At 39.0% G+C, this 24,683-nt stretch overlaps 1 protein-coding gene across 1 annotated transcript in view; it reads right to left on the bottom strand.

Moving 5' to 3' along the window:
- Window positions 1-5,683: 5,683 nt before the first annotated feature.
- The window catches only part of LOC136863415 (zinc finger CCCH domain-containing protein 15 homolog), a 181,782-nt gene continuing 162,782 nt past the window's right edge, over window positions 5,684-24,683 (bottom strand). The window contains exon 7 of the mRNA XM_067139825.2: window positions 5,684-6,463. Coding sequence (XP_066995926.1) covers window positions 6,318-6,463 — 146 coding nt within the window. The 3' untranslated portion in view covers window positions 5,684-6,317. The remainder of the gene's footprint in view (window positions 6,464-24,683) is intronic.

The raw sequence follows: 24,683 nt of genomic DNA, 5'->3' as shown, positions 1-24,683 counted from the left end.
TTCAATTTTGTGGCATATGGAAACGACTGGCGTCTGACCTGTGGTTCCTTTCTGGGAAAGCAAATATCCCTTCACTTTACGCTTCTCAATCACAAAGCGATGAAAACCAATTACTTTTCGGTTGAAATCATTCAGCATTTTTTTTGGCATGATGTTCTTTGTCAAAGAGAAAGTCCATTTCTCTTCAAAAAATTAATCATACAGTTGCTGCTAACCTTCAAACTGAGACACTGATTCCATGCGCAGCATATATTTCTCGTCCTTTAAAATACAGTATTTAGCGAGAAACGGCATATTCAACGTTGCGTATCGAAATAATATATTTCTGCAGATCCTCCTCTACCTGCGGAAACTTGCCGCTGTTTGGTCTGGGAAATGATTTGCGAGACTTGTTGATCGTTTGAAGTGCACTTGTCTGTTACTGCGGTAGTGCACGTTGCATTCGGACACTGAATACTAGTGGCCCGCTGCCCTAATCTCGTAGGTTTCGGCATTCGGCCCTATTCTCGTAGGATCACCGCAAGTTTATATGATGCAGTATTATTCGAATACTTACTCACTGTGGACTAACAAACAATTTTGAGATCACAGAAAACGCACATCCTGTATCCGAAACACTCGCAAAATATGTTTGTACCAGACTGGAATAGAGCATCACTAGTCACTTCAGTGCTGATTTTCTCACTGAACTAGAGTAGTGATATTCCCTACCAGCTGATAACAGCACGTTGCCCAGTATTTGGAATGCCTGGTTTCGCAGTAGTAGTTGATATCTTTATTTTGAAATGCATTCGGAGCTGCGTGATGGATGTTTGAAAAAGTGGGTGCGTCAAATACATGAACATTCTTTTTTCTCAAATTTGGACTCAAAAAATATTGGGATGCGTAAATTATGCGAGAAAATACAGTATTTGTTTCGCTCTGTTTCTTTCATCTCTGTGCAATTCCCTGCCCGCATCAGCCCTTGTTTGGAGCCATTTCTAATAAGCTTTCTTTTTACATTTACAAGCTGCTCTCACTTCATCATTCCACCAAGATGTTCGCTTTTTTCCATCTTTACACACAGTTGTTCCTAAGCATTCCTTTGCTGTTTCCACTAAAGCATCCCTGTATGCCACCCATTCTCTTTCTATATCCTGAACCTGCTTACTGTCCACTGTTCAGAACTTCTCACTAATCATATCCATGTACTTCTAATTTCTTGTCCTGGAGATTTTCTACAGATTTCACTTTCTCTATCCTAGGCCTAGAGATACTTAGTTCACTACAGATCAGATAGTGGTCTGTATCATCGAAAAATCCTGGAAAACCCGTGCATACCTAAGAGATTTCCTGAATTCGAAGTTGGTTAAAAAATAGTCTATTATGGATCTGGTACCCCTACCCTCCCATATGTATCGGTGAACCGCCTTATGCTTGAAGAATGCATTCGTAACTGCAAAATCCATACTAGCACAGAGATCCAGCAAACGTTTCCCATTCCTATTAGCTTCGATATCTTCCCCACATTTACCAAAAACACTCTTTCGTATCCTTCACTTCCATTTCCAACACTCGCATTGAAATCGCCCATTAGCACTATCCTATCCTTGCTGTTGATCCTCACTACAGTGTCACTCAATGCTTCATAAAACCTGTCAACTTCATCCTCATCTGCACCCTCACATGGTGAATACATTGAGACAATTCTCGTCCTAATTGCTCCAACTGCCAAATCTACCCACATCATTTGCTCATTTACGTGCCTAACAGAAACTATACTGCGTGTAGTATTCTTGATGAACAGCCCTACCCCACACTCTGCCCTTCCCTTTTTAACTTTTTTTTTTTCTATTTGCTTAACGTCGCACTGACACAGATAGGTCTTACGGCGACGATGGGATAGGAAAGGCCTAGAAATGGGAAGGAAGTGGCCATGGCCTTCACTAAGGTAACAGCCCCAGCATTTACCTTGTGTAAAAATGGGAAACCACGGAAAACCATCTTGAGGGCTGCTGACACTGGGGTTCGAACTCACTATCTCCCGGATGCAAGTTCACAGCTGCGCGCCGCTAACCGCACGGCCAACTCGCCTGGTCCCTTTTTAACAACCGTCAAGTACATTTTATAATCTCCTATCTCTTCTTTATTATCATTTACTCCTAGCACATCCAGATGCATCCTCTTAGCTGACTTAGCCAGTTCTACTTTCTTTCTTCCATAAGCCCCATTGATATTGATTGATAGCTCCCCATGTAATTCCATTTCGGTCGCCAAGTTGTTTCCAAGGAGTCCCTCGCCTGTCAAATGGGAGTGGGACTCCGTTACTCCCATAGGTCTGAGGCTTGTTTAAAATATTCTGAGCTCGGTAAATTTGTGAAGCAGGATGCTACCCTACTTACACATAGTCCAAGTGAGGATCTCTCTTGTAACGGCTCTAGCCGCCTGAGCACAAAGAGGGCCATGACTCAGAATACGTCCAAGATGCCTACTCCCATTCCGTAACAACTAGTATCCCGACTCTCAAGACCACTTATTAGGCCACTCAGCTGTTGCCCATGGTTCACGAACTAGGAGGTGACTACAGTAACCCACACCATGAACTATGGAAATGTAATTAGGAAAAATAATCATGTTCTATCTTACATGCTGCAGTCACTTGCACCGTACAACTGTGAATTAATAAAATATAAATTGCAGAAACCTTGTTAGTACGTTCCTCATTAACAAGTTTTCCCACTTAGCACGTCGTAAATTTGAAGTCCCGATTCTCATTGTATTATACCTATATAAAAATACCTCACTTATCGCGTCACAAATTTTCAGTATTACCGCTTAAAACGATCACATTTTTCCTAGTCCTGAAAATGTTAAATGTCATTCCTTGTGAAAGAAATGTGATTTCCAATTTGGGTAAGAGCCGTCGACACAGTTACGTGATTACGGGGAAAGGCCTACAATTCCTGAACTTCACACGATAAGTTGCACCTTCGGGGAGCAAGCCGTTAGCATCAGGAATGTTCAGTTTTGCTTGCCGATTAGCAACCAGATTGTTGAATAACACAGTGAGCCTATTTGTGCTTTTATTTCGCATTCCATTCACAAGTTAGAACTTTATTTTGCGTTGATTGGTACAGTGAAGTGTAGGGAATATTTGTCCCGTGATACGGTAGCCTATAGCTAGATTAGGATCATAATCATGTGAAATTGACTAGCGTGGTGCATATTTGTCTTGAGATAGCCTAGTTACAGATATGAAAAAAGTTGTGAAATTCCTTACTAATGAAGACAAAATTAAAACCTGTCAGAAAGTGGACTGGCGTCGGTATCTTAACCCGTTAACGCCGTGCGTGTCCATATGATCACGGCCTGCATTCCTTCATTTAGATTGCTCTCAGTGCTTTGTATAGCGCTGGAATTGATTGCCGACTGTGTAGATCAATTCAAGAAGCATGTGGCAACTGTGTGCGAGCATATTATTACGTGATACACATCGACTCATTGTTTCGGCGCACTTTCGTTTCGTGCCATTGTCACAGCAGCTGAATCATGATGGCACGCTTCAAGTAAGTTTGATATTTCACATATATTTATGTTTAGATTACATAACTAATATGCTTAACAAGTTTGGGAGTGATCTATGTTCACATTATGATGCAGTTAATTTACATATAACAGTAAATATTACTCCCGTAGGCACTTAAAACATTGTGTGATCGTATGATCACGCTAGGCGCTTGTGTTAACTATTCACCCTGTGCATGTATTTGATGGTGGACGTTATGCTACCCGTTACTAATACTGTTATACATCAATTTTCATTGAACAACTTTATTCAATTTACGTTCATCTATTCTACATTTAAATAAATTGCGACTTGTTAACATATATGCAGCTACAAAACCTTCTTTCCCTTTTTACAGGGACATTACGCTCCAAGAAGTATTAGATATTCTTGAATCGGACGAACCAACTGGAGAGGTTAACAGCATTTTTATTGAACCTCCGGAAGCTAATATTCACTCTGACGAAGATTCAGGAGATGAAGATCTTGGTGGTTTGGTTGATAACCTCACAGGTCGCCAGCTCTCAAGTAAGGCAGAAATTGTACTCGCTGGCAACGATCGTATAGGAGCCGCAGATGATGACCCCGTTTCAGCAGGAACAGATAGGATGGACCAGAATGTGTCGTACTACCGAGTAGGCATACGTGGAAAGAAATGGTGATGGTCGCTATTCACATGGCTCCTGGACGTATCCATTCACAATTCATGGTTTCTGCTAAGGAGGTCTGGATGTGATTTGTCACATCTAGAATTTCGTCGCCACATTGTGCAAACATATCTACATAAGTTCAAAATAACGCCAGTAGGAAGAGGCCGCTCTATCACCTCGAGATACAGTATCCAGCAGAGTAGCGTCACTGACGATGTACGACTTGACGCGATTGGGAACCTCGTAGCGCCCTGCAATCGACGGCACTGTGCTGGAAGGGAATGCTCCAGTAATGTTCGCACCGAGTGCACAAAATGTAATGTTGGACTCTGTGTTCCATGCTTTGTCCTATTTCATACAGTGTGAAGCATACAGTTCTTATATTTGTTCCTATTCGGTAATTTCTGTGAATTAGATAACTTGAATGTAATATATTACGAATATCTTGAGACTTTTATTGATCTATTTATGTATGTACATATTGTAATTAATGTATATTCTTCATAAATTATCATCTTTAGTTTATTTTAGTGTATTTTGTACATAATTTATCAATATCAATACATAAAATCTAAAATTACTAAAGAAATGCTATACAGAATGAAATGCTAACACATCCGCCTAGCGTGATTATGTGAACACGCCACCTAACGACGAAACCGTGAGAAGTATGAGCTTAATATTTTGTAGTTATGTTATACTATGGACCTGAAGTGATTTAGACGAATTTCAAAGAAAACGGACAAAAAAAATAATTTTGGCGTTAAAGGGTTAAAGCGCGCAGAGATAGCACATGTTGAACTCGCATCTTCGGGTTTCGACTTGATTGATGGAGTTGCTCGAGTTCAAAATGGCAGCTAAACACATTCCTCCCGATCGCACAGGGTCGAGTGTAACCTCCAATTCATTGTGTGTGACCAGAAAATAATGTTTAATATCCCACTGTTCCAAAATAAAAGGCTTCTACTAACATTTGGTTTAGAAAGAGTGTGATCTGCAATAATACTTTGATATTTTTTATCGGACCCATGTACATGTTGTTGTTTGTGGTTTTTCATACCTTTCAGTGCACTTGTTATTTTATAAGCCTCAGCAGAAAAGGTTTTCATATTTGTTCTCTTGTGTTTTTTCCACACCTTTTAATACTTTTCTCTCATCGTTAGAAATGGAAGATATAGTTTTCACTGTACCCGTGGATACACGACGTAAAATGCCCTCATGCATTTCCATATCCCTGTTAGAAAGTTTTTATTTGTATATTCAGTAGTACGTTTAACATGTTTTGTTTTGTTGTCCCCTGCAGAGACGTCTTAATGAAGTTTTACTGAAATATTAGGCAACATTGTCTGCAGATGATGATGATGATGATGATGATTGTTGATGACAAATACATTAATATAGTCTTCTGAGAATTCATGTGACTTGAGTGAAAAAAAGCAATACACCACAGGGCGTTAATGGGTTAAGGAAGGCATGAAATAAACTGGCTGCAGTTTTAACAAAGTAGGTTACAAATGGAAAGCTCAACATATTCCACGGGATATTTGAACAAAAAGATCTGACTGCCAGTTTTTTTATTAAACTGAATCTAACCTTAGAAATAATAGTGTATCTGGATTAAAAGTATTAACAGATGACACAACACTTTTAATATAAGTCATCAAAATAAATCACAACAGGGTAGTTTACATCTATTAAAAGAAAGGGTGTGCCTGTATCAAGGCTGTAACAAATTCCTTCTTCTAAAAGGGCACCAAAATTCATAACAGAGAGTGAAAATTAATTAATATGCATGTAGTAAGAGAAGCCTTTCCGTATAAGTCCAGACACTCCACAAATAGAATTTAATACAATTTAGAAACAAACATTCATTCTCATAGACGTAATCAAATTCCAATGGCGAGATTTTAATTTGCAATAAATACTCCTATCATGTATTATCCAAAACAAGCCTTGCAGAAACAAGCTTCACTTCGCTGCTCTCTTTGTGTACTGTTAGTACACCATCTCTGTTTCTATCACAATTTAACATTTAAAGGCAGGTATACTGACACAAACGTTGAACACTGTCTTTTGTAAAATAAACTGGAAGAATCAGGAGAACAGTGAAGGATCCCCAGAGGTCACTGATCCAAGTCTAAGTCATTTAGGCTGTCTTCCAAGTCGTCCAGGTCTTCTTCCGTAAACAGGTTTTCATTGATAGGAACAGCTGCCGCACTATCGTTCCCAACAACATTAACATGGGGCCCATCTTCTTCAACTCCATTTGCTAAAACAATAAAATACTATTGTTAAACAGGGAATTTTAGAGATTTATCAAAGAATAGCTCTAACTGATGTCAAATATGTTTTAAACTACTGAATATTAATGAATGAACTGTTACATAAATCAATCCTCTCCAGATACATTCCAGAATCATTCTTTCAAATATTTTGCTGCCTTGAGCCACAAGGAAATATAACTGATTATTCGGGGGCGAATTTCTACGACAAGTCATTTCTTCCTTAACAATGTATCATGTAGTCTTGTATTTTCAAGAAGTTTCCAAGCGTGATAATCAAAATTAAACAGGTTTTATTGGGCATATAAATGCATATTTAAGCTTTTTAAAGTTTTCTGGCATATTTTGAATAAAAGCTCATTATAGTGACATATTTTTGGTGATTTTCATTTGAATTTCATTTTTTGAAAAAAGATCTAGAAATTATTTTTCAGGATGGGCTGGAATGTACTTCTACCAAAGGACCATTGAAAAGTAGTGGACGCAATGTTTCTAGTAGGTAAGAGCTATTGTTTGCTGGTTGGGATAATTCCTGGAAACTGGGCTATTGTTTTCAAAGCAAAGGTCATCTGCACTTATTTGTCCAGGTTTCCAGGAATTTTCTCCAAGTTATTTAACTCTATTCAGGTACATTCCCGTCAGTGGCGAAGCTATTAGTTAATGAATGGGTAGGCAGGAAATCTTAAAGTTTCTTGTAGAGTAGTTCCAAAAGTCGAGTTTCCTTGGTTGTAAAATGGTGAATCACATGGTCCTTCAATAGCTCATCATTCATCAATTCCTTCACAGGCTCTTTCTTGATACAAATGGTTCTAAGACGGCTGAGTCTTTCATTGTTCATTGTATTACAAAATAATTTCTTTATCCTCTTCAGAGTATTCACACTTCTTTTAGAGGAAGCCGTGAACACAAGAAATGTTAATATTAAGCAAATCAATTTTGACACTTCAACATACACTGGTTCGAAATCCTTGAAAACCATATAATGTAAAAGCTTTTAAGGGGACAAATGTTTTTCTATAGGCTATCGGAAAAAATGTTTATCAATTCATTTTCCAGCATTTCTCTATTAAAAAAGGGTTATATGTTTATAAGAGTGTTCAATTTAATAGCAGGGAAGCTCTTTGTAAACTATGAAGTGAGTTGGATCCAACAATTTAACAAACTGAATGCTTTCAAAATTGTCAAACCGTATTTCCATTTGCATAAGTGTCAAGGACTTCACTGTTAAAATTTTGAGCATTTGGAATGTCCTGTCATCTAAACCTCACTATTTATTTTACGACATTTTTCAACGCAAGAGGATACCGTGTTTTCTGATCGCATGTCCTTGAGGATACCAGTGGTTTTCCTAATTTTAGTATTGCACAGAATTACATCAAATGTGGTTGTATGTTGCAGTAGAACAAGGAGATGGTCTGTATAAATAAATTCTCTATGGAGACAGTGCAAATAAATGAATTGGGCCTTCCTGAGTACGTTAAGCAACCCAATAGCAGAATTGTACGACTCAGTGTCCCAACCTTCATCATTCTGTGCAATTATCTTCAGAAACCTGTCTTAAATCATCATAGTGTGAAAATATTGTGTTGACTGCTCTAGAATGAAAGCTGTAACGAGTAGTGCATGCTTGTGGAAGTCTGAATCCTTTGGATTCCAGAAGATGAGCTCTCTCTGAGGATCTACTAAAAATGAATGAAACGCTGTCAGCTTATGAATGAAGAGCCTGACTGATTATATTGTTTTGGAGCAAAGGAGAAGAACGAAGTTTAATAATGGCGGGCATAACAGTGTAGAAATATTGCCCGTCGGCAAACTTGCTTAACGTAATGCTGAACACACCCCATGCTTTCCAGCAATTGTGGAGCACCCGTCATATGTTTGACATACGATTTTTTCAATTACTCCTCACTTTCACAGAATATTGACAATAAATTCCGATAAACCCCATGGAGTCTTATCAATCGAAACATCATGAAAGCCTATGAATCTTTCTATGGGATCCTGTTTTGAGCAGAACTGGAATATTACACCAACTTGAGATCTATTTGATACATCCAAGGTCTCATCCGCCTGAATACCAATGAAATCACAAGAATATAATACTGCTTTGATAGTCTCCTGGATTATGGTAGTTACAGAAACCATTCATTCTGCATTTCGCTTGATGTGCCTTTAAAGCCGACGTGCCGGGCTGAGGGGCTGAGTGGCTCAGATGGTTGAGGCACTGGTCTTCTGACAGCAACTTGACAGGTTCAATCCTGGCCAAGTCCGATGGTATTTGAAGGTGCTCAAATACGTCAGCGTCGTGTTGGTAGATTTACTGGAACCTGAATGTACTCCTGAGGGACTAAATTCTGGCACCCCGGCATCTCCGAACTATTATTGTTATTAAAAGCCTGATGTGGATTGGAGATGATCTTGAATGTACTGTTCCTGTTCCGAAAGAAGATCTAACAACTCTAGGTAACTGCTCCTGTTGATCGAGTCTTCGCCTTCAAAATGACCTTGATATCCAAGTTCCTGTTTCCCAAGAAAAAAACACAATATCAAGTTTCACAACAACAAGCTGATTTGGTTTTACAACTTCGTTATGTTTAACGGGTTGAATCCTTGCACCTTCAGATAAAGAACGTTCTATCCCCCGGCACCTCAGTAAACAGAATTTCTCTTCATTCTGAATATGTTTATTTCAATTTTGATGCTCCTCCGCTTTTCTAAGAACGTTTTTGTAACAATAATCCCATTTAAAGTCCATTCCTTTTTACCACCAAACAAAACACATGTAGACCCTATAACAAAACCATGAATATCGTGTTTACCAAGAAAATTGAAATTTTCTAGTTACTTTACTGTCAAAATAATATCTAAATTAGGCATACATGTTTCGACTTTGGCTTCACACTTCTCTTCGTAACAGTTTACATTTTAAAGAGTTCAAAAGACTTGTGAAGTTTCCGAAAGGGCCTGCTTCACTCATTATTTAAACGTGAGTTTCAACCAGAAGATGTCAGTCTTATTTTACACAACAGAAACCCAGAAAATGAACTGCTTGTTTCCATGTCTGAATTGTCACTAATATTGCCAATAATGCACTGATTGCCTAATAACTGGAAAGAATAGCATGCACACTTACACAATTAACAATACGTACAGTACTTCATTGTCGCCTTCGTGCTAGGAATTTCTACACACTCGAATAGCAGAAGAGGCATGCCTCAAAGGGCCATAGACTTAGTGGAGAGAGGGGCGCGGGTGGTAACCTAACTTTACTCCACCACCCCGCTCCAATCACCAAGCCGGCGAAACGCAAACAAAACAAAAAGTCCCGGGTGAATCAAGTTATTTGCTGCCTCCCTGTCAGAACAAGTAGTCCCGCTGTTACCATCTAGTGGGTGATCAGCAAAGCACATAGTCTGCTGTTAACCATGTAATACATATTAAATAGAGATTATTGTAGTTTTAGCACAACAACAACAGCAGATAAATCATGGCCAACGGATAAATTTGTTACGATATTTATGTAATTTAATCGTATTTCTTAGGGTAAGCATTGTCTCAAATGACTCCAAGTAGTTTCGCCACTGGTTCCCGTTGCGTAACGCGACGTTGAAGGAAGTTTTCCTCGCTACAACACGATACTCAGCGACAACAGGAGAGGATTCTCATTCAACAACCTTATGATGCATGTAGCCACAAATTGCAACAATCCTGATAATAGAGACTACATCAGGTATGAAAGCTTCATATTTTGCGTATAAACTGACTGAATATTAAACAATGAAATTAGCTTCCACAGTATAACCTTAATGAGTATAGTTGATTTTTAGGTTAAGGATTTTGAAGAATTAAAACTATTTTAACTCTACATTGCCTCTAGCAATCATAATATAAGTGTTTCTGTATGTAATGCAGATGCTGTTCATTAAGTCATATATTGAATTTTTAGGTCATATTTTTATGGTTTTTAGGGCATAAATGTATACATATTTCATACAATTTTAGGTCACAGAAATCTGCCTGCTACTGATTAGCATGCTAGATAAACATTTTACACAGACATATAACACTAGACTTGTTGTTGGTTGTTATGATTTCTGTAACCTACAAGTACAGTACCTGTACAAGAGCTGCTCGTATACGCTGAATGCTCTTATACTTGCCAGCTTCAAGTCTCACGGCTACTAATACTGCGATTTCAGTCACAGGACCTCCAACTTTTTGTGGAATTCGAACCATATATGCATGTAGTAAATTTGGATTGAATCAGTTAAAAATCACAAAATGATGCCCGCCATTTTGAAATATGGCGATGAAGAGGTTTGAAATTTTTTGGAAAATTCCATTCAGGATTAGCTGGTTTAAACCAGAATGGTTTAATCTGAGTTCTTTTAAATGAACTATCTTGATCTTTAACAACATGTAATTGTAAATAGTGCTAGAACTTGACTTATTTATGTTACAGTAAAATTAGCCCAATTAAATAATTCAATAATAATCATGATACATATCCTGGGAAATTCCTTTTGCAAATTGAAATTTCCACTCCAAATGCCGGAGCTGGCCGTGAAGCAAGGAGTTGGAGCAGTTAATGAAGTTTAGAGGCAGAGAGTACACATGTTACTTGTTGGGCTTAGGCTTTTCAGTGTTTTAAGCTCAACAATCCAAAAAAATGTAATACTGCCTGCCCTTTATTTGATAAAGTTCAAAAGGAATCAAGAAAATGTGTGAAGGTCAAATGCAAAAATGTGAAGTAAGGGACCAAGTCATCAGAATGAAAAATCATTTAGCAAACTAAGCATATGTGGAAACTGAAGACAGTGAAGGTGATGCAAGTAAGGTATTTAATGAATTTTCAATTATTGTTTTAGAATATACAAAAATAGTTTAAACAATCAAAATTCTTTTTTTTTGACTTCTTAGGTAATTTCCAGTAATGTTCTCTATAAATTTATACAAATATATTCAATAATAATGTTATCTCTTATATAATTTATAAACTAGAAAACTGAATAAATTGTTCATAAAAAAAAAAAAAAAAAAAGATTTAAACACAGAACACCACTACTATGCTTTATTGATGTCCACTCATCCCAGTGCCACGTTACCCTGGGGAATTTCTAGGGAGTTCGGTGACTTCAGTTGACATACTCAATTTAGTGATATGAATTAGGCAGTTTTGGGTCAAGCTCAGGAGTGTGTTAATTTTAAGAGTGGGGATATAATGCACAACATGCGTTAAGGCACATTTTGCACGTGTCCTCTGGTTCAGTTATAAGAATAAATAATAAATACATCACCACAAAGCCATCTGGGAAATATGGAATTAACGTGAACTTTATTTTAAAATTCAGATACCATTCCAACCACAACTTTGAGAGGCACACCTAGCCCTAGTACATCCACCAATACCGCTGCTAGTCCCACTACTGGTATTGCAGCATCATCTTCTAATGAGAGAAATTAAAATAAATCAGAACACTTTCAGGATAAGAAGAAAAAGACTCCAACATAATTGGATTCATATGTGGTTAGATCTACACCAATGCGGTAGCATGTAGTAGTCTTTGGATGAGTAAGTAGCTCGTTTCATATTCGTAATGAATACTGCTATTTGTAGGTGAACATCCTCAAATTTATGCAACTTATGGTAAGGTTACACCCCTCCAAATACAGTAAAACCTCGTTAATTTGAAGTCGCTGGGGCGCAAAAATCGGACTTCGAATGACGTGATTTCGAATTAACCGCCAACTCATAATTCAGAAATGCCAACCCTTGCGGCGTCACAAAATATTGTAAGACCCGTTACCGCATGCATTTAACCTTGATTCACAGTTTAAACCTTTCAAATGTCATGGTACAAAACAATTTCCAAAATGTATCCATCCAACAAGGTGCACTTACAGTATTCAAATAATGCACTTGGATAACCCAGTGGCAAACATAACCTCACACAATGAAAATTAAAAAGAAAAAAATGATTCAAAGATGAGGAGAAATTGGATTACTGTACTGTATGCATTTTAGATGCCTTGTACTTGCACGGAAAGTACCCGATGCCCTTAAAACATCGTGGTTTATCGAACTTTCCTATGACGAGGGGAGAAAGTCTCTCGTTTTCGTCTGCACAACAACACAGTACAGTGATTATCCTTGTACAATTTCTCACCATGGCACTTCTCCCGTAATTCAGAAATGCCAATTCTTGCCGTGTCACAATATATTCTAAGACCCATTAATACATGCAATCACCTTGACTCTTAGTTTAAATCTTTCAAATGCCATGGAAAACACTATTTCCAAAATGTATTCAACAAGGTGCATTTACATTATTCAAATAATGCACTTGGATAAAACACTGGCAAACATAACCTCACGCAATGAAAGAAAAAACGCAATTCAAAGATGAGGACAAATTATGCTGGCTCTCCTGTGCAAATGCTTTCTCTCTTGGATTACTGTACTGTTTGCATTTTTAGATGCGTTGTACTTGCACGGAAAATGTCCGACGCCTTTAAAACTTTGTGGCTTATAGAACATTCATATGACAAAGGAAGGAAGTCTATCGCTTCCATGTGTATTGCAGCAGTACAGTGACCCCTACCCTTGTACGATTTCCCGCCTGGCACTTCTCTCTCTTAAAAGCTTAAGTCTGTTTTGGCTCGGCATTAAAAAAAATGCAGTTCCATCAGCACTGATAATATTGTTCAGTGCGTACGAACACGCTTTTTCGCCAACTGTCGGCATCGCCAGTGTTCGCGGAATTATATTTCTCTGCACGCTGCCTGCTAAGTGATATTGTGGCGTTCCTTATAACTCTGAATACAAAAGAATTAAGATTTCTCTCGAACTTACCAAATATGAAGCACAGTGTAGACACACCAAAGTGAGTGAAAGTGCGGAAAGCTACCCCTGCACTTTCCGGAAGACATGTTCATTCACGATGCGGAGACATTTTGAATTTAAATTACTCTGTAAAATACTATTTTATTTAAATATAACGGCAGTTTCGAATTAAAAGCCTGAATTTCGGTAATGGGACCGACACTGTTCTTCGAATTACGAATTATCCGTATTTTGAATTAGACAATCTAAATAACATGCAAACCGTACCTCATGTTTCCAGGAACAAGAGCTTCTTCGAATTAGGCGAGATTTTGCATTATCGAGGTTCTACTGTAGACAGAAAATTAGTGGGCCTTTATTCAAAATTACACTGCAGTACAAGAAAAGTGGAATGCTAGAGGAAAAGTAATTGTGTGATTAAATACTAAGCTTAAGGTCTTTTCTATTAAAATATAAGAGTAATATAAGATGCTGCTGGGACATTCTGAAAGAGTACGTTGGTCTGATAACCACCCTAATGAAAATTTACAGATTTACAGGGGATTATTGCCATTATCACTTGCACATTTGTGTGCATCAGTGCTGTTCTTTGCATCATCTGTTAGGGAAACTGATTATGATTTTGAAGTTTGGAAACAATGAGACTTGTTTTGTTCATTATCTGACTCAGTTGTGAAGTAGTTTTGATGCCATTAATCTCAGCAGCCTCTGCAAAAGCTGTTGCATAGATCAAAGTTGCGGATGGTCTTGTTGCTTCGTGGAGAGACTTGGGGCATCAATTGGAAGCATTCACAGAGCTGTGAGACGCTTTAGAGAGACAAATTCCTACACGAGGATACCAGGATAAGGTCGTAGCAGAGCTACAACCAAGAGGGATGACCACTTTATAAGGCCACAACTATAGCGGGATGAGCATATGACCGCCGGCCAGGTTCAGAACCGACTCCCATCAATTGGAGGTGTGTGTGTGTGTGTATGTATGTGTGGACAGTTAGGCGACAATCAAGATGACCTGCCACAGAACCTTTGTTGACTCAGCAGCACCATGCTGCAAGACTTTACTTCACCCATTAACATGCCAAGCAAAATAATGTCTTGTTTACAGACGAGTCTAGGTTTACCCTATATTTTCCAGATAGATGGGAGAGAGTCAATATGCAAGAAAAAACTGAACCTGGTGTTCAATGAGCACGGCACCCTCAATGCTAACCGCTATGTGGAGGAAATTCTTAACGACAACATTGTGCCTATCAACGGGCAGAGAAAGGCCCACCTATTCAATAACATTAGCTTAATATAGTATCCTATATAATTGGTACTAGTTTCAATCCTACATACATTGGGCCATGTTCAGCCATGATCTATTTGGAAAACGCATATGTTTACATACAACCAATAATAAAGAAAATAATTTGGTATGTCTTAATTTAAAATCTAAAACATTGATGAAGTCTGACTACACATTTAAAATTGAAACCAAATGACACATCAAAACTGCTGCGGCTGGTGTTGAACCATGTCGTTGTTCTTATACCAACCAAATGTTCTTGAGTCCATCTGGGAGTTGGTATTCCAACATTTGATTTATAAATAATGTCTTGTTGAATAGCAACATGAGTAAATGGTTGAACACCAACCGCAGCAGTTTTGATGTGTCATGTTGTTGTTTGTCATGTTGTTGTTGTTTGAGTTATCAGTCCATAGACTGGTCTGATGCAGCTCTTCATGCCATCCTATCCTGTGCTAACACTTTCATTTCTGCATAAATGCTGCATCCTATATCTGCATATCATATTCATACCTTGGCCCCGTGGTGTAGGGGTAGCGTGCCTGCCTCTTACCCGGAGGCCCCGGGTTTGATTCCTGGCCAGGACATGGATTTTTACCTGGACCTGAGGGCTGGTTCGAGGTCCACTCAGCCTATGTGATTAGAATTGAGGAGCTATCTGACGGTGAGATAGCGGCCCTGGTCTCGCAAGCCAAGAATAACGGCCGAGAGGAATCGTCGTGCTGACCACACGACACCTCACAATCTGCAGGCCTTCGGGTTGAGCAGCGGTCGCTTCGCAGGCCAAGGCCCTTTAAGGGCTGTAGTGCCAAGGGGTTTGGTTTGGTTTGGTCTACCCCTACCGTTCTTACCCCCTACACTTCCCTCAAAAACCCACTACATAAGTCCTGGGTGTCTTAAGATTTGTCCTATCATTCTAACTCTTAATTTGTGATTCGATCTATCTATCTCACCTTCAGCATTCTTCTGTAACACCACATTTCAGAAGCTTCTATTCTCTTTCTTTCTGAGCGAGTTGTCATCCATGTTTCACTTCCATACAATGCCATGCCCCAAACTAAAGTCACCAAAAACATTTTTCTAATTCCTATATCAATGTTCGAGGTGAGCAAATTTATTTTCTTAAGAAGGGCCTTCCTTGCTCGTGCTAGTCTGCATTTTATGTCCTCCTTACTTCTGCCATCATTAGTTATTTTACTACCCAAGTAACAATATTCATCTACTTCCTTTAAGACTTCATTTCCTAATATAATATTTCCTGCATCACCTGCCTTCGTTCGACTGCACTCCATTACTTTTGTTTTGGACTTATTTTCATCTTGTACTCCTTCTCCAAGACTCCGTCCATACCAATCAGCTACTTCTCCAGATCTTCTGCACTCAGATAAAAGAACAATATCATTGGCAAATCTCAGGGTTTTGATTTCCTCTCTTTGGATTGTGATACCCTTTCCAAATTCTTCTTTGAATTCCTTTACTGAATGTTCTATATAAACGCTGAAAAGGAGGGGGGAACAAACTGCAGCCTTGCCTCACCCCTTTCTGTATTGCTACTTCTTTTTCATAGCCCTCGTTTCTTATCACTGCAGACTGATTTTTATATAGATTGTAGATAATTCCCTTTTCTTTGTATCTGATCCCAATCACCTTCAGAATCTCAAATAGCTTGGTCCAATCAACATTATTAAATGCCTTTTCTAGATCTACGAATGCCATGTATGTGGGCTTGCCCTTCTTAATTCGATCCTGTAAGAGCAGTCAGGGTTGCTACACATGTTCCTACATTTCCTCTGAAACCAATTTTTTCTTCTCCCAACTCATTTTCAACTTGTCTTGCCATTCTTCCGTAAATAATACGTGTTAGAATTCTGCAGGCATGAGATACTAAACTAATGGTGCGGTACTTTTCACACTTGTTAGCACCGGCTTTCTTGGGAATAGGTATAAAAACATTCTGCCGAAAATCGAATGATACTTCTCCTGTCTCATACATCTTGCACACTAAATGGAATAACCTCACCATGCTAATTTCTCCTAAAGCAGTCAGTAATACAGAGAGAACGTCATCAATTCCAGGTGCTTTGTTCCTATTTAGCTCTCTCAAAGCTCTGTCGAATTTTGACCTCAAAATTGGGTCACCCACTTCATCAGCATCAACAGCCACTTCCTGTTCCAGAACCATATCATCTACGTCCTTACCTTGATACAACTGTTGGATATGTTCCTGCCATCTTCCTGGCTCGTCTTCTTTCCCTAGAAGTGGTTTTCCATTAGAGCTCTTAATATTCATAGACCTAGTTTTCCTTTCTCCAAAGGTTTCCATGGTTTTCCTGTATGCAGCATCTACCTTTCCTAGGACCATACAACTTGCAACTTCCTTGTAGTTTTCCTTCAGCCATTCTTCCTTAACTGCCCTGCACTTCCTATTCACTTCATTCTTTAATCGCCCCATTTTTTCTGCCTTCTTCGTTTTTTGCATTCTTGTATTTTCGTTGTTTATCGATCAGGTCTACAGTTGAGCTTAACTGATATTTCAGAATATCGGTGACAGGTGTATCTGTGACACAAAAATATCTGAGACTTTTATCTGTGATTCAGTTACAGGAAGCACAAGCATATGATTATCGTCACGGGTCACGGTTAGAGATGAGCTTAAATGATATTTCAGAATATCTGTGACCGTTGTATCTGTGATACAAAAATATCTGTCTTTTATCTGTGATTCAGTCACAGGAAGCACGAGCATATGAATATCATCACAGTCACTCTTTGGTCGCAGGCGGCCAGTATAGAAATACTTCTAGTTGAAATGACGACAAAGTCGGGTATTTTTCAGTAGATTCGGGACATTAGAAGTAAGATTCTATTGGAATAAAATTTATTGTAGTCACCTATTCAATACAATTCACCGTTTGTGGTGATTAAATTCTAAGTGATTTGTTTACACTACATAGGTATATGTTTCGCCCTGCTTTTGGGCATCTTCAGCCTATTGTCAATCCAGACATGCCAACTTTCAAAAGTGAAAAATCAGGAGAAATTAGGCAGCGAATCGCGACGTATTACGACACATCACTGATGGCAGAATATGTACAAATTCATTATAATTCAATACATTAACAATTCTATTTGGCCTACATATATATTTTCCATCATTTACATGTGAATATTAAATACTGGACATACCTGAACTGTAGGAACATGTGACTTCTCATCCTTAAACATAGTGATCACATTACGACTAATTGTTGTTCTACACACCAGTAGCTGACTTAGCCCTCTTCAGAAACTCGGAACTAAATTTTTGCTCAAATCACTTGCTTTGCTGAAGTGATTTCAAGGTTAAAAGTTTCTCCAAAGTTTGTTCAGACAGCAAGGATCTGAACTGTGTTTTTGTCTTTGTGACTCTGCTAACACTCCTTTCACATTCTGCATTGCTATGTGGAATTGAGAAAATAGCAAGCATCACCTTAGAGAGTCTGTCATATTTAAGTACACCATCAGCTTCTTCCAATGCCCATTGAACATCAATTTTTCCTTTTGCCAGGTCTGTTTCATCGAGCTGAAAGTTACAGAACTGGGGGTGCAGAATATCAGTTTCTTTATCCAAATGTTCCGTTTCACTAGTCAAAATGTTCGGACACTTGTTAATGAAAAATCTAAGGCTAGAAAATGATGCCTTACTTATAGCAGAAATATTTGTAACTTCTGCATTAATTAAAACTTCATCTTTGAATGGAAATTTGTGTACCATGTAGTCACACGATGAAGAGAAACACTTTCTAACAGACTTAAAGAATATGCACTTTTCCTCAGACTTCAAGGTGTTCACTAAAACAAATGCAGAGTTCCCTATCATCAGATCACAATCATCCTTTTGATTTGCTGGAGTATAATAACCTACATCAAGGAGAGAGGAGCTTTTAATAACGTCTGGTTTCACAAACCTTGGCATCACATTCTTCAATAATTCCTCCAAAACTGACCTCAATAAGTGGATGTGCGGCATACTTGGCTGAAGAGCTACGTTTGGATTCTCAAAGATATCCATAGAACTTGAGAGAAATAGATTTATGTAAATTTGATGAGAGGAACATGAAAAGTCCTTCTTCACATGACAATGCATGGCTCTTAGTGTCATCAGTAGTTTCATTTTTTTTTAGTGAAACTGATGACTGGGTTTTCCTTTTAACTGAGGAGTGAGGTGAAATGTCATGACATACTTTCATATACATTTACGGGCAAGCACGCCGCACCCTTCTCGGCAGTAAGATTGATTAGGCGACAAGAGCAGCCTACGATGATTATGTTACCCCCCCTTCAAACATCCTGCCACACCATTTTTAATCCTACCATTACTGGAGCATTATCAGCACCAAGAGCTAGGCAGTTTTTTAATGGAATGCAGAATTCCCAAAAAGTTGAGAGCAAAAGATTGGCAATGTTAGTTCCCGTAGCACCCCCTTCTAAATTAGGCGCAGAGAGTAGACAACTCTGAATTTCATTGAGTTCAGGCCTAAAAAATGGTTACAGCCATGGAATATATTTTCAAGTCGCTTTTATTGCTACCATCAGTAGCAACAGAAAATGCATTCACCTGTAAATGTGATACAATATTCGCCCGCGTGATCGGCACAATTTACGGAACAAACATGAGTTTAGTTACTTGTAACATTAGAGGTGGGAAAAATAATATTCACAATTATAATTTGAAGTTTCAATAAAGCATACGGAAAAGGTTGTTGTTAACATAATGCGCAATAAATTAAGAAGTGGAATGTGATTACCTGTGTTGTGTCTCCGGGATACCAATTATTTACAGTACTTAATGTAGGTTTCAAAATAAAAAGACTAAAAATAATAAATTTATGAGCTTAATACAAAGATTCCTCCTGTATACAGGGCTATTCAGCAAAGCTGTCCACCTCAACTCGTGAATGGTTAAAGGTATTGACATTTTGTTTCCACTTTCAGTATTGGTACCAAAGGGCTAATAATCGGATTTAAAGTAAGTACTGTGTCACGACGTTAATATTTTCTGGGATCATGGTACTAACTTCACTTTTTTTTAACAGAACCACACTATTTTTTTACACATAATCTTAAATCTACAAACATTACAAATTCAGCATCATGATTGTTTTGAAATCGGACAAGTACTTCTCGAAAAAATATTATGTATTCTAACTTGCCTCAATTGCCTGATGACGACTAACCTGTTCGATTCATTCTGCGTATGCAACATGAGCTAGCTACTGATGAATAGAGATGCTAGACAGGTATTCTCTGTACTGTGCTCATAAATACACTATGACAAAACGTATGATTTAACACTTTTTTTTTGCTATTTTGCTTTACGTTGCACCAACACAGATATGTCTCATGGCGACGATGGTATGGGAAAGGCCTAGGAAGTGGAAGGAAGCGGCCGTGGCCTTAATTAAGGTACAGCCCCGGCATTTGCCAGGTATGAAAATGGGTAACCACGGAAAACCATCTTCAAGGCTGCCGACAGTGGGGCTTGAACCCACGATCTCCCGATTACTGGATTTAACACCTTTAATATCGCCGTAGGTAACTGATAAATGAAAAACGGATATAGATCTTGAGCTACAGCGGATAACATAGCCCAGTGAGCGTGATCCAAGTACACAAACGATATTTTATCACAGATACTTTCGTGACAGCATATCTGATATATGGGTGACAAAGTAACACGCTGTGATTTATCGACCATCTCTAATCAGGCCTAGTATCTCTTGAGTTATCCATTGATTTTTAGTTGATCTTTCCTTTCTTCCTAACATCTCTTCCGCAGTCCTGCTGACCTCATTCTTCATGAGTGTCCATTCTTCTTCTGTGTTTCCTTCAGTCTTTCCATTTAGTCCTTGAGCAACATGTTCCTTGAAACAATCCTTCAAACTCTTTTCTTTCAACTTGTCTAGATCCCACCTCACTGGATTCCTTCCCTTTTTCAATTTCTTCAACTTCAGACAGCATTTCATGACCAACAAGTTGTGATCAGAGTCCTCATCTGCTCCTGGGAAAGTTTTGCAAACCAACACCTGGTTTCTGAATCTCTGCCCAATCATAATGAAGTCTATTTGATACCTTCCAGCACCTCCAGGTCTCGTCCATGTGTATAGCCGTCATTTGTGGTGTTTGAATCAAGTATTAGCAAGGACTAAATTGTGATTGGTGCAGAATTCAACCAGCCTACTTCCTCTTTCGTTCCTTTGTCCCAATCCGAATTCTCCTACTGCATTACCTTCTCTTCCTTGGCCTACCACTGCATTCCAGTCATTTGATGATGATAATGCTTGTTGTTTAGATGGGCCTAACATCTAGGTCATAGGCCCCTAATGGTACAAAATGTAATGACAATTTAAAAGTTCAAAATCATCCACTGACCAGAATAAAAAATGTGATTAAGAATGAATGGATGGATATGAATTTAAAACAATGAGTGGATCCAACCCAGAAACTATCATGAACCAATAGTATTACTGACCAAGGGACTACTTCTAAAGCACAATCTTGAATCGAGGATGCTTGTTGTCTAAAGGGGTCCAAAATGCAGGTCAATGGCCCCTCATAATGGTACTTATCGCTAGTAAAGTAGAGCTATGGTATTTCTCAGTTGCGGTACTAATTAAAAGTAGCGTAGACTCACTGTGTTCCACACATTAGGGTACTACTCACGAGTATTGTACATCGCACAGGTAACTGAGACCTGTGGTGTTTCTCACATAATGGTGCCACACATACGCGACGCAAACCCATGGTGTTCTTCACCTAGGTGTACTAATCACAGGTGCCAGTATTCCCGTGGTGTTCCTCATATAGTGGGTACTAATCACAGGCAACATCCAGACCCGTGGTGTTTCTCACACTGGTACTAATCACGGGTACTGGAAACCCACTGTGAACCATACTCTGCTGCTACTAATCACAAACCTATTGTGTACCTAACACAGTGGTACTACTCGCAAGTAAAGGCGACCCATGGTGTTCCTCGCGTGATGGTACTAATCATAAGTAGTTTCATGGTTCTAACACAATCATCCCTTGGTTGCCCCTTTTAGTCGCCTCTTAAGACGGGCAGGGGATACCGTGGGTGTATTCTTCGTCTGCGTCCCCCACCCACAGGGAGTAGACAGAGAGGGAAAAAAAGAAGAAAAAAAGGGATCCGTCACTTCGAAAAATGAAGTAACGGACAAAGAAAGGCAAGGGCCACGAAATGCGTAAAAACTAGAATCCCCAAGCATCGAATGCTCTAAAACCGTTGGGGTCAGAAAAGAACAAGAGTTGACCAAGGGAGGTCGGACAGTATAGATGAAAGTGAGGTGCTTGGCACAAGTAAGTGGAAGCAATGTCAGGACTCACCTAAGGGCCCCGTGGTCGCCAAACCACGCTCCCATGTTAAGAGTCCCTGGGGCACCTTTCAGACGCATTTTTAGTTATTTGTGATCAGGCCCACTGTATCATAATTTTTTTTCCTCAATTGTGGAAGATAATAAAAAGATTTTCATGTCGTGAAATCCTGACAAACCGAGGTCTTTTCCTGGAAATCAGTACAGATAACCTTCTAATTATTCTGCTGACTGTTGCCTTTCTTACACATTGTAAGTTAGCAGAACTAGTTGAAAATTGCCTACAACTAGAACATTCTGCTTATTCATTTAACATAACCTCTCATAATAAATTCATACGACTAGCAGCTGCCTCTGTGGATCAGTTGTAGAGTGTTGGCCTCCAGATCCCAAGATAGCAGGTTCAAACTCGGCAGAGGCAGTCCGATTTTTGAAGGGTGGAAAAAAGTCCATTTGACACTCCAAACGTACAATGTCAGCATGTGACGCATTTGGTGTTCACCCGACAAAATTATTTAAATCTCAGCCATGGATGCCCAAGAGAGATTTGGTTTACTCAGTCTGCCATCTAGTGGACCTAGAGTAAAACGGAACATCAAAATTGACGAGCAGACATCCAGATGGTGTCAAACTGAAATGTCTGCACACGCTAGCTGAGGCCATACGATTATTATTACTAATAACACAACTAATTCGCATTTACCCATGGCATAATATCTTAAGCCATCAGCAATTGGATAAGAGGAATAGTTAGTCCTCTCTGATTTTCCATCATTAGTGCACCTTCGAACACCAGGAAGACGTCTAATACAGCTCGTTCATTGAATCTGTACCTAATTTTGAATTCAATATCCTTGTAGAACGTAATAAGGTTTTGCATGTCTCGTATTACTCGACGAGGAGTATGTGCGGCTTAGATAATCTCCTGGTTGTTTTCAGAAACTTCCACAAACTGGATTATGTTTAGAGTGTCCGCCATTGTATTATCCTCAACAGTCGACTTTGTGAAGTCAAAGTATGGGCCATTGGCGACGAACAAAAAGTCTATGCAGAGTCTCGACTATAAATGGGAAAATGGTGACTTTGATGGATACAAAGTCTACTTAGCCTCAAAGTCTTCTTCTTGAATACGACCCTAAGACTTTCCTTATTTCCGAACTATTGCTCCTGGATTGACTTAGCGGTACCATACAGTACCAGCCTAAAAATAGTACTTCCAGTTGTGGTATGGTGATGTAGTAGAATCATTTGGCAGTTGGGCAGTTGATCTAGAAGGGTTCAGTATATGGTACTTTCATCCAAATATCGTAAACTTTTAATTCTAGGTTAACCGGGGTTAATTAAGGCCAATGTCGCTTCCTCCACAACCCCCCTATTTTTCTTTTTATGCTAATGGCTTTACATCGCACTGACACAGATAGGTCTTATGGCGAAGATGGGAGAGGAAAGACCTAGTTGGAAGGAAGCGGCCGTGGCCTTAATTAAGGCACAGCCCCAGAATTTGCCTGGTGTGAAAATGGGAAACCACGGAAAACCATCTTCAGGGCTGCCGACAGTGAGATTCGAACCCACTATCTCCCGGATGCAAGCTCACAGCCATGCGCCGCTAACCGCACGGTCAACTCACCCAGTCCTCCACAGTCCTAGCCCTCTCTTATCCTGTATGGCGTGTCTGTGTCAATGCGGCATAAAATAAACAGCAAATAAAAAAGGAACATTTAAAAATTCTGGCTTCTGGGTTTTTCCAAAAGAAATCTGGTTTCTTGCTGACCCTGTTTAAATGGAACTATTTAAGTAAAAAGTTTAGTTTAAATGGATTAAAAATTCTAAATTTAGATGTATGTAAATAATCTAAAATGAGTTCTTTCTTACATGTCCACCATTTTGTATTGACACACTGAAGAGATGTCAAATGTTGTATACTTAATGCTCCCATCACTGACTAAAAAAGAACTGAATTAGGTTTGAATGGGTTAAAAATTTCAAAACATGGGTGTCTTAACCATTTCTGAAATACAGCATTAGAGAAAATGAGAAAGTATAAAATTTTAAAGTTCTTGGTATGTAACGGAATAATCCTTGGCTTTGACAATATGAAAGTGACTGAGGTATGAGTGATGTTAGTAATGCCATTCCTTCTGCAGCCAGTCCCTGCTATGAATGGTGTGAAAATATTGCACATAGGGTCAGTTGGTGCATGCCTTTCAGTGGGTCTGGCAGACTGATACGTAAAAGCAACTTCTGGCTCGGTGAGGAAAGCAATGGGAAACTACCTCACTCCTCATTCCCCTAGTACGTCTCTTCAGTGATGCATAGGCCATCTATGACAGCTGATGGCAGAGCTGTTGAGGATCCAACCAGCCTTAGGGCTGAAGACTGAACATACAACGGAATACTGTACAAAAGAAATACTTTTTCATACAATGTAAGAGAATTGGTATTGAAGACCCCAACTCAAAATACAATACTGTTCTCAATCCACAAAACACTAAAGCTGCCATGACGTCATTGTATGATAAGAGTGCCAGCAGTTCAGCGTTATTGATTGTTTCGGTTAAGACAGATTCAGGCAGGAGTCTAATTATTATTCATGAGCGACTGGTGTTTATTTATTTTTGCTAATTGCTTTACGTCGCACCGACACAGATAGGTCTTATGGCGACGATGGGACAGGGAAGGGCTAGGAGTGGGAAGGAAGTGGC

This window comes from Anabrus simplex, chromosome 2 (genome assembly GCF_040414725.1).
Source record: "Anabrus simplex isolate iqAnaSimp1 chromosome 2, ASM4041472v1, whole genome shotgun sequence".
NCBI lineage: Eukaryota > Metazoa > Arthropoda > Insecta > Orthoptera > Tettigoniidae > Anabrus > Anabrus simplex.
The sequence above is the reverse complement of the archived record's forward strand: the minus strand, read 5'-3'. Positions and strand labels throughout refer to the sequence as shown.